At 40.4% G+C, this 11,134-nt stretch overlaps 3 protein-coding genes across 4 annotated transcripts; all 3 read left to right on the top strand.

Moving 5' to 3' along the window:
• The first annotated feature begins 744 nt into the window (after positions 1-744).
• LOC136424706 (uncharacterized) lies at positions 745-3,381 on the top strand. Its single transcript, XM_066413330.1, has 6 exons — positions 745-875; positions 1,207-1,332; positions 1,589-1,658; positions 2,104-2,229; positions 2,821-2,917; positions 3,077-3,381. Exons 1-6 carry the CDS (start codon positions 772-774, stop codon positions 3,379-3,381), a joined length of 828 nt encoding a protein of 275 aa, XP_066269427.1. The 5' UTR covers positions 745-771.
• A 501-nt stretch (positions 3,382-3,882) lies between these two features.
• LOC136424210 (uncharacterized) lies at positions 3,883-8,381 on the top strand. Of its 2 annotated transcripts, XM_066412732.1 has the most exons (8): positions 3,883-4,001; positions 4,332-4,456; positions 4,994-5,083; positions 5,764-5,849; positions 6,329-6,398; positions 6,805-6,921; positions 7,413-7,584; positions 7,695-8,380. In XM_066412732.1, exons 1-7 carry the CDS (start codon positions 3,944-3,946, stop codon positions 7,542-7,544), a joined length of 678 nt encoding a protein of 225 aa, XP_066268829.1. In that variant the 5' UTR covers positions 3,883-3,943; the 3' UTR covers positions 7,545-7,584; positions 7,695-8,380. The 2 variants fall into 2 exon arrangements, with proteins under 2 accessions (XP_066268829.1, XP_066268828.1); XM_066412731.1 differs by having other exon boundaries at positions 7,413-8,381.
• Positions 8,382-8,888: 507 nt separating this feature from the next.
• Positions 8,889-11,051, top strand: LOC136424705 (uncharacterized). Its single transcript, XM_066413329.1, has 4 exons — positions 8,889-9,018; positions 9,461-9,521; positions 9,948-10,035; positions 10,847-11,051. Exons 1-4 carry the CDS (start codon positions 8,980-8,982, stop codon positions 11,049-11,051), a joined length of 393 nt encoding a protein of 130 aa, XP_066269426.1. The 5' UTR covers positions 8,889-8,979.
• Positions 11,052-11,134: the final 83 nt, after the last annotated feature.

Genomic DNA, 11,134 nt, shown 5'->3' with positions numbered 1-11,134 from the left:
CGTTACAGGAAAGACTTTGTTGCAGATGTTGATTGTTTTGGTTTGGGTAGTTTGAAATCATTGCGTTTTGCAGATTTTGTGCTTTAGATGTGTTGGTGAGATACGAGACGTAGTTTACTGTAGGGAGTAGATGGTTGTTTGAAAAAAAAGTAAACACCGCGACAACAAATGCAATGGTAATCCTTTCTGTATCTATAAATGTGCATTTTTGTAGACTGTATGAGATTTCTTTAGCGTACAAATTGTACTTCAATGCGTACATTCCAACAGAAGTCTCTAGCAATAAATCTCATGGAAAAATTGTATTAAAAAAAGGAAAGTTTGCGCAAGGTATTGTTTATTTTCTACGAGTCTATTAAAAGCCCTAGGTTGACGAAAGCAATCTAAATGCCTTAATTAGTACTGCTAGGCGCTGATGAAATAGTTGATTGATAAGACACTTACTATTGTAAGATAACAATCCTTGCGTGTCCTTTGTTTACTTCGCTCATAAAAGAAATATGTAGACATAGTACTAAGTTTAATAACAAAACATCACTAAAAATTTCTCAGGAATTTCGTTGTCTTTAAAATGAACTGTGGAAGCTAAATCTAGAAGACTGGAACAAATCCAAAACAAGATAGTGATAAAAGAAACCTTTTGCTGAAAGTTATGATATATGTATAATTGTCATATCAATCTTACATGCTACTGATTAATGCACACTTCATTGGGTGAACAAAAGTAAGATATATGAATTAATGACGGATGAATAAAAACTATCAAATAGTATGATTGATATTCAACAGGATGTCGACGAGGGTGTTCGTTCAGCCAAGACCAGCATAACACGGAGACCCAAACCGAAGCCGAAAACTTGGAGAGACCTGATCAAGTACGTTCATTTAACATCTAGATTTCATGACTACGATAGATTTTGCCTGTAAAGTCCTTTTTTAGGTACAGAAAATAAAAGGTAACAATTCCTCCATAGCTTCTTTGGTTATATTGTTCAATCACAAACACCATTAAGAAACACCGTTACACAAAACGCTAAGGAAAACATTAATTTCAGTCAAAAGGACTGCTAAATATTTAGTCTCATACGTTGAGTATATGACATTTTTGGAATCTTGAAACAATAACAATATGCCAAAACTGATAAACAAGATGAACTTCTTCAGGATGATACAAACATTCTTACTCAAATCGTCATTCCTATCCAGACCTGCACACAGCGTGCCTTCTACAAGACGAAGGAGTGCTAAAGGCCATGCGGACGATGACCTTTTTGATGACGCACTTCCGGACGATGACCCCCTTGACTACCTTGCCAAGTACTGCATTGTTCGGTAAGCCAGAACTAATAATTATACCTAACGAGATTATACACTGAAGAATTCTCTTATGTCTACTATGAGGCTCTTTGTTGTGCGCTAGCTGTACATGTCCCGTGCTTGAAATGCAGGGGTTATCACATGTCAATGTGTATTTAACTTAAATTTTATTTTAGATCCATTGAGGAAAATTATGAATTTCTAATGCAAGGTAAATACGGTCTGTCCTAAGTAATCAGTCTCAGATTTACCATGGATTTTCTCTTACCAGACCAAACCGCTTGCCGACATACGAGGCCATCTTTACCTGGTACGCGAAAGGACCGGGAGAAGATGAAGAGGTAAATTTGTGGAGTTTGTCATTTTCATGTCACTAGAGTGTCTTGACAAGAAGATAAATGCATTTGTCGGCGTAAGTAGTTTGCTAACATATGAATTGAAGTTCTAAAGAACTAGATTCCTAACGTGACGTTTCACGTGACGTCATCACTGTGACCTCGATCCGCCATGTTGGTGTCCCTGTTTTGCATTAGCGTTTTCGACGTGTAAAATGTTCTGAAACTCTCGAAGGACCACTATCAGCTACCTGCAAATGAAAGAGGCGAATATCAAATACCAAAAAAATACATGTACACCAAAACCTACCAATGGAAAACAAAAATGCTGTGTACAATCTACTGAAATGCAAATAGGAACATCAACATGGCAATCTGCAGCTGCCTGTTCCAATATATTGAAAGTGTGTAAAAACGTCTATGAAACCTCCCCTCCGATTGCTTTCGCCAGGTGATCACAGGAAGAACCGCCTTTAACCAGACTAAAAAACTGAGATCGTCATCTTCAAGCTTACGTAGCGAAAAAGACATCGACGATGGAAGCGATGAGAAACTGGGACCGAGGGAAATGTTCAATGTAAGCATAGTTATATTCGCTTTATCTCACACTATTCATAGAAAGGTATCCTTTGGTTCAAATCTAACCCACATGATTTTCAGATGAAGCTATGTCCGTCCATGTTTAAGGATCAAATTTCGTGGATCCTGGGGCCGGAGTTCGATCCTAGGGTCGACTCCAGCTCGGACATGTCATAAGGGATTGCTTTCGTCATTTCGGATGGTAACATAAAGCCGGCGGCCCCGGAGCTTCGGCCATAAGCCTCAAACCTTTGCACGTAAAAGAACTCAACACATTTATCGAGAAGAGTAGGAGATGACACGGTGTGCTTGGCCAAAAACGCGAGGCGTGGCGAGGCCGCATTGCACTACCACTAGCTTCTTGAAAAAGCATCATGTTTCACCTCAATTGAGGATGGCTGCTTTACGCTTACCTTACCTTTACTACCCAAAGTATCTAATGTATCCAAAGGATAGTATCTAAGTGGTACCTTGCAGACGTTTTCGTAACTCTTCAGCCACCTTAAGCTTCGTCTGGGCCTGGATGGACTGTCTGGAGGCATTTTGTATATAGAATTATTATCATAGCATGGTGCCTTTCTTACCGCAGGATACACCTCAGGGATACAAAGAGAAGGTAACAAGTAAAATCGCATACCTACTGGGGAAACAGGACGACTTACGGATGGAACTACATCAACTTAGAGGTAGGAAAACATGTATGAACAGCGTCAGGATAGCTACACTCTCACTATTTGTCATGTCTTTCCATCAACTCGTATGTTTACGTACAATACACAAACGTTTACGGTGCTGATTGCATTTGCTTATCGTAGTTTCAAATCTTTATCATGCGTTTTTTATAGGAGACTTGGTACGATCGATCGCCGAAGAAGCACGAAAGCCTGGAGCCCTATCTGATGTCAAGACAAAGAAGGGGAAATCTAAAGGAAAGAAGAAGAGTAAGAAAAGCAAGTCTAAGAAGAGTGGAGTTTCAGTAGCCAGCAGCGCCGTGAGTAAGAGCGCACAACTCAGGAAGATGAGCGACAAAGAACTGCTAGCGTCACTCACCAAACAGGAGAAGGAAAATGTAAGTTTGGATATAAGAAACCAATTATTTACCGGCATGTCCAAAATGCACAGTTACTTTCCCACTATTCCTGACCTTTAGAAAATAATTCTACTATTAAAATCAAATGACCTACAAATTATAAAAGAATTGGGTAAATTTATCTTCCACTGCCTCAAAAAAAGAAGTCAACCAGACTAGCACACATGTACATTTTAGAATGTAGCATAACATTAGATGTAGCCCTTAATGTCATTGCATTTTTCATCATTATCTGTGTTTTTGTCCTTGCAATTAGCCCTTAGGCATGTATAAACTTTGAATAAAATGATAAGTAATAATGCTACAGTCCCATCTTCGAACCAACGTCCTGCTACGGGTAGTTTGCGGGTATTTGGTACAAATTAGGAGGATAGATTCATCCTCAGACCATGTTTTACCGAAATAAAATTCTAAAGAAGCTGTTTTTTTGCCGTTCGAAATCCCTAAAAGAAGCTCGGATCCGGAAAAATCCAGATCTTTCCAAATTTCTATTCTATTTTCGTTGTTTTCTCGGTTGTTCTGTTCACTTATAAACCTTTGCCGCGGCGTGTAGGAAATGAAACATCTTTTTCTTTCGTACCAGTTGGAGTCGCTGACACAAGTAAGAAGGGTAAGGGTGGAAATGACGTCACGAGCGGACAGGATTGATAAATTGCAGACAAGAATTACACACCTTCAAGGTATGTGAAATTTGAAATTACATGTTTGTAGATTTTTTTCTATCCGTAAGATGACTATATATATATGAAATCAAACTCCACACTATATTGATTGTAACTGAAAGTCTAAAAGTATGTTCCTTATCATCATCATTCCAGCGTATTTTCACCCCTAAGGAGGAACTCCTTCCTTCCTTGACTGACTCCAGTCTTTTTTCTTTTCTTTCCTTATCAAAATATCCATATAAATCGTGAAAACGTGTACATACATTTATCCTTCATCATAGAGTGCCTCCTTAATAACACTAGACTAGTTATTCACCACTCACGTTACTACGTTTATATTTCCAGACGAGATTCGCCGAGCAGATTGGAAACTAACGAAACAGAGAGCGGCAGACATGAGACAGTTTACACAGTCTCCTAGCTTCCGACGGGCACAGAGCTCCCGCTATCGGACTCTGCACCCGGAAATAGTACGTTCTTCTTTACCTTTGCCGAGATTATTTTTGCACAGCATTCGTGTGTGTGTGTGTGTGTGTGTGTGTGTGTGTGTGTGTGTGTGTGTGTGTGTGTGTGTGTGTGTGTGTGTGTGTGTGTGTCCTTCTGTCTGTAGACACGATAAATCGAGAATGCCTGGATGGACTGTCTTCATATTTGATAGGTACTAGATCTTTGTGAGACCTCCAAATGATCGGACTTTTTGTTTTGTTATGTTTTCTAAACAGAGCTCTACGACCTCATAAGTTTTAGCACGTTCCCCCTTATTCTTGGGAGAAAATTCTTTTAAACTGTTAAAGTGTTATCAACCAGGGAACTGTGCTGATTCGCTTTTCACTTGTAAAACCACATGTACTAGTTATAGACTTTCAATAAAACTGTAATACATTTCAAAACTTTTACTCTTCCACTCTCAGTGAACGTTTCAGCTTAGATGAAGGGGGTTATAAGGACCGTCCTCGATTAAATGGAGCCTTTTTAGTAACCCATGCTCTGAATTTATGTACATATAGGACGTAGAGTTGGACGTTGAAGACCTGAAAGCCGCCTTGTTTCAAGTCAACAGTCATCTGTCCACTAAAGAACTGGATTTTATCAGTCACGTAAGTACAAACGACAATCTGACACTCAAGTATCCTGACTGTACCCAAAACCCCTTTTCTGAGACGTACTAAAGCGGCAACATCCGGGAGATCTATGACGTTACATCGTAAAATGCATGGCCACAATTTCCCGCCAAAATATCACAAGAATGGCAACATGAAATATGTAACGTAATGCTAATCAGCATTTTGGCCATCTACACTGTACCTGCTTCTGGAAAAGCCATGGCAGCTCTTGGTCTATACTATTTGGTGATGGCTAAGATATCATCGAGGAAGAAAATTAATGAACTTTGTTACATAAATGATCAGGCAACGAAATACGAAAATCTCTACAGCGGGGAGGGGGGCGATCCCTACTCGGTAACATTGCATGCAGCTTAAAAAGTTGCACAAACCTACCATCATTGTAATCTGCATTCTATTCTTATTCTCTTTACTGTATTAAAGGGTATGGCTGCTATTTTAGCTGCGGTGCGATACGGTAATGAAATACACAAACCTGTCGTGAGTCTGGCCAAACTGTTCCTCTTCTTTGCCCGAGAATTAGAGGTCAAAGGTCGCGTTATGACAACTCGTTCCCATGGCATTTGCTGAAATGTTTGTGAATCAGAGAATGTTGCCATCTACCGAAATCAAAATAAACTGCAATTATCAAGTGCAACATCTTTTCCCTGCAGGTACTGGACATTCCCGGCAGGCGGCGTCTTAACCTCAAACTGTTCAGCGCGATCGCTGCCTTGTCAGAGAGAATCACGGAAGTGGAGTAAGAGTTATTTAAGACTTACTCATCTCTTTGATGGCTTGGCTTCTTTCGTAATTCAAAGGCATGTCCACCTTCAAACAAAGACAAAAAAGTCACAGGGAATGTTATATCTCAAAATACACATGTAGTTGAGAATAACGAGAGCTCGTGTAACACAGGCTACCATTAGGCAAGCAGCAGCCGTAATAATGGGCTATACCACACTATTTTCAAGATGGGGGGTCGGTATGTAATGCTGCAGTACCTGAAGATAGCGCTAGGGGAACCAAAATCGCCATGTTTTTTCTGGACCTCAATAACTAGCCACATATTAAAATCGATATAAATCTATCGAAAGGATCTTGAGTTATAGGTGCAGACACTCAAACACAACCGAAAACAGTACTACCGTCGTAAGTGAACCTTCTCCTAAGGTAAGAGGTAAAACATATCCATACGTTTTGCATATTTGTACATAACTACTGCTGTCTTCCCTCCAGGCCTTTCGTGAAGAAGCTGATTGACAAGATGGATTTTGAGGCCCTCTCAGTGAAGATGGAGAGGTGTAAGGTACGTACTCTGAGTTGATCAATGGAAGAAACTGGATACGTTTTGCAAACCGTCAGACATTAGTTATCTTTCTTCAGTGACTGAACCGTATGACCGTTTACAGAACTTACTAGTATTTCAGTTGCTTGAGTTAACTTTTGAACTGAGTATCTTATTACCTGGATGTCACCTTCATCGTCGCACTCGTGCGTATACGCCGGGTCTACAGTTTCACCTCAGATACAACTGGAGTGGAACACCTCCCTTTTATTCTTTTCCTAGTCTAAGATACATTCAGTCCCTATATACCAAGCTCCTTCCTCAACATTCTCTCTATCTACTGGCTCTCTAGACTACCCTAGTTCTATCTAAATCTATTGTGGGAACTGAATGGGTTCCATCTAATTATCTCTTTCCAAATCTCCAGGAGATGTTCCGCCTCCTGTCGGACCAGTACAGCGACACCCCGCCCGGCACGGTCAAGACGCATGCGCTGGGAGTGGAAATGGCGGCTGGAGGACTAAGAAATGATCACATCAAGAGGGTGGGTACTAAAATATACGTAGCCTCGATTTTGTAGCCTTAAGCTTGTACCAACCTGTTAGCGTGGCGTCAGATGGCCGATTGGATAGGCTGACAGATAGACACAAGCTTCAGAGGTCACAGGTTCGAGTTCTGGTATTCCTGGCTAGACGTTGTGTCCTTGGAAAAATAACTTTTATGACTTTCCTCACCCTACCCAGGTTTAGAAATGGGTACCTGACTTCGGTTGGGGAGGTTAAATGGAAAGGGATGGGCTCCGCCTTCCAATACCGTGCCATAGTGATAAATGACAGCCCACTGCCTCTACGTTAAAATTAGGTACAGAACAATAAGAAAATGCAAAAATATACATAGCAGTCCTATCTGGTTTCGTTGGTAATCTTTCATGGTTTTACCCGTTAGTATGATTATTTGACGTACTATAGCTATCACAAGAAAATAGATATTAGTACGTTCATAACAAACATCAAACCTTCATTTTATTTTCCTCAGGTTCTGTGCAAGTTGGACCGGGAGGGAACAGGCCTGGTGGATTTCCTGACCTACCTCATCTACATTCCGCTTTTCATAGAGATCCACGAGCGGATAGTGGACGATCCACTAGCCTCGGACAGGTTTAGATAGCAACATTGTTAGCCTGCACTTTTCAGGAAGATCACTAGAGGTCGCTGTCAAATTCAGATTAAGATCCATGAGCGGATAGTGGGCGATCCACTAGCCTCCAACCGGTTTAGAGAGCGTTTTAGTCTGCACTTTTCAGAAATATTACTAGAGGTCGCTGTCACATTCAGGTAAAGATCCATGAGTGGATAGTGGACGATCCAGTATATTTGCTTACACTTCTATGAGAAGTCAAGCAACACCTGCTTACTTGCTTGGGGTGTATGGGGCTCTAAGTAGAGGTCCTTAGGTCCTTGGTTGCCTGTCTGCTGCACCCCACACTTCTATGAGAAGTCAAGCAATAAGTACTTGAAAGAATACACTTTTTTAGCGATATCGTATTAGGTTTCTTTTTTTCACTGGATTGAATAAGGGCAATACAATATGACTGAAGCCACGTCTATGTAAATATTGTCGTAAAAACGTGTTCATTAAATATGGTATTGTGCAATGTCGAGGTACGTATTTTCAATGATGGTGATCGTAGCATGTGCATTTAAATGTTGTTCAATGGTACAACATACAACATACAACAACGGAGCTTCAAGTCATTTCGTTTACATCTTTCATATAGGAAGCATGAATTCCATCACTATTAATATAGTACTAATCCTTATAGATAAAAAGGCGATCAGCGTAATGATTCTAACGAAATGTGTACATGTAACAGGAAATTGATTTTGTACAGAAGACAGTATAAACTTTATGTAAGATGACTTAGATGTACAGCACTGTCCGTATCTATCATTTTCAAAATCATGACATTAAAAGCACATTATACTCTGTTAAATAATGACAATCTTCTTGATAGACATTTCTGGATCTTAACAAGGTACATATACATACAGATTTTGTTTCGTAGTAGTATTATTAGTATACCACGAGTATAGGTCTCTACACACACATAATCTGTTTTCCGCTCGGATGTGTCCATTTACTGATGACGTCACAGCTACCCTGGGACCGTACCTTCTGGCGCTTCCTTAAAGAGATAACCTCTTAACATCGAACGTTGCCGTGCCATGCCCAAAATAAATTAACATTAAAATTCAGAAAAAAAACTGTAATCTCAATATAGACCTCATCGCGCGAACGAGGTTGATATTGAGATTACAGTTTTTTCTGAATTTTTTACAAATTTATTCAGTGAGAAAGTTTCTGTCACGCCCGGGCCAAGTCATGTACATGTAGTATCTTTCTACTTGTCAGTGTTGTAAACTACTTGGTAAGTTCCAAGGCATAGCTCATTTCCTCCTTTATGAATGAGTCACATATTTTACCGGTAACTTATTGACACGTTTACGTCATGTTTAAAGCTAACATTAGAGGTAAAGGGGGCCATATTGAAGTCCTCTTTAGATTCTGTGAGGATCTGTAACAGTCACTGACGCTTCCAGTCATGCAGTGCGGTCATCTACTCTTGCTGTCCACCACTTTGGTAAGTTATTTCTTCTACATTTTCTTGGTTAAACTTTGTTTATTTATCAATCTTGGTACATATAGGTAGTCCCTTTAGTCGAATGGCACAGCAAAGAGCTACACTGCGAAAAAACACTGCATATATGCATTGGGCAACCAGTAGAATATTTCTCCTCGAAAAAAGTAGCTAGCTAGTCTGAACTATGTGCCTGTTCTGTCTGTCAAAACAGTTTTAGTAATGCTTCTCTACGTCTCTGAAATAATGCAAAATACTGTATTGTCCACCAACTGAACATTTATTTTGAGGACGTATTCGCAGTTTTCTGCAGATCTGGTTTGCTTGAAATCTTCACTGTTTTTTAGGGATCTTTCTTTTGCTGCCAAGGGACTATTTCTGAATGTATCACCAGATCATTTCTTTTGATTCAATCTTATTTGTTTCCGACTTAATCATGCTACAGGTTGTAGTCTGGCTGTCAGTCGGTGTCACAGATGCGGCTATCGGAAGATGGCCTCTGAACGGTTAGGCAAACTGTCAAAATTTACTTAAAGGCAATTTTCGTCATCCGGCAGTATATATACTTAGCAATTACGTGTACTACGTGTAGATTAGAATATGTTTAATCCAGAATCACTTATTTGAGACTTGATTATTTATCCCTTTTATTTAGTACTGAGTTGTATACTAGCATTAAAATCCGGGATAAACAAGATTATCGGGATGGTGGTACTGTGATGGTTTTATCCCATATATTTTCGCCACTCCGAAATTTCTTGATGGTAAAAAGAGGGGAAAGTAGCCAAAGTAGGTGGGGCTTTTGCGATGTAGGGGGAGCCAGTCAGAAGCTCTGAAGAAGTTGTCTGACAGACAACGAAACGTCAGCAGCTGAGATTACCTAGTTATATAAAAAGAACCTCCAAATATCCTGAACCTGTCCTTTTTTACAGGCGGTCCGTGCCCGTATGACGACTCCGACAGAACTCCGTGTGGCTTCGGGTGCTGGTGCGATAGCGAATTCTCATACTGCTCAACACCGTACGTAAACTTTAGTTTAAGGATGTACTTGAATGTACAGCTACAGATATAACAGGTTGAGTGACATGCGAGTGTGTTTTTTATAAAAAAATTTATCTGTGATAAGAATTTTAATGGGGTCAGAATAATAATGATATTTCCTAGATAACAAATCATTGCATATAAATATAGCTATCAGGATGTTGGCATTTCATGTTTGTCTCTCGTAATTGAGACGACTTCACGCTGCAGGGGTTATACTTATTACTAAAAATTAGACTTTTAATGTTATATTTTCTTGTGTTTTTTGTGTTTTTTTACCTTGACAGTTACCGCACTGGCCCTTATGAATAAGGTCAAAAGTAATGATACGTTTAATTGGTTTGGCTGAGTCATTTTGTGATTGGTGGAGATGGGTCAGCTGGTAGGTTTCAAGATGACCGACCCATGACGTCACAAGTCAACATGGCGGTGCCCATTTGGCACCAGATAAAACAGAAGACATTTTGATTTCCAAAAATCTACCCAATAACTGTTTTCTTGCGTATCTTATTAGCAATATGTCTTAGCCTCCATAGCAGGCTCTACCTGGCCTTTTTTAATTATAATACACTTTTCGCAGCCAGCCTGTAACCCGTGCGGGCAAAATGGTTACAGTCTGGCTGAAGGTTACAGGCTGGCTGCGAAAAGTGTATTATAAGCCAAAAAGACCCGGTAGAGCCTGCTATGGAGGCTAAATATGTCTACCGTTCATCAACAAAACAGAAGAGAATTTGGCGGTCATGTCTGTAATAAGAAAATAATTATGATATTTCGCGTTATATATTTCCAGCCCGCCGTGTTTCGACCCGTCCTGTCACCGCTGCTGGCCTGAGCTGAATGATTTCTGCTGTGAGAAGAGATGGAGCGAGCCGCACTGTGACTACGTGGGAGTAACGGAGGGAACCAGCTCCTGGGACTTATGTCCGTTGGACATGGACGCGCCCGGGATCATAGCAGCTGCACCCCTGCAGATGCAGCTACCAACAGGGAAATAAAATGCCAACTCTGTCTAGCCTGCGTACAAGACCACCGCGCTACAGACGCTAATCCCTTCGGCCGGGAAAGCAAATTGCCCCGC

The sequence above is a fragment of the Branchiostoma lanceolatum genome, chromosome 18 (assembly GCF_035083965.1).
Source record: "Branchiostoma lanceolatum isolate klBraLanc5 chromosome 18, klBraLanc5.hap2, whole genome shotgun sequence".
NCBI lineage: Eukaryota > Metazoa > Chordata > Leptocardii > Amphioxiformes > Branchiostomatidae > Branchiostoma > Branchiostoma lanceolatum.
Note: the sequence above shows the minus strand (reverse complement) of the source record. Positions and strands in the feature narration are given on the sequence as shown.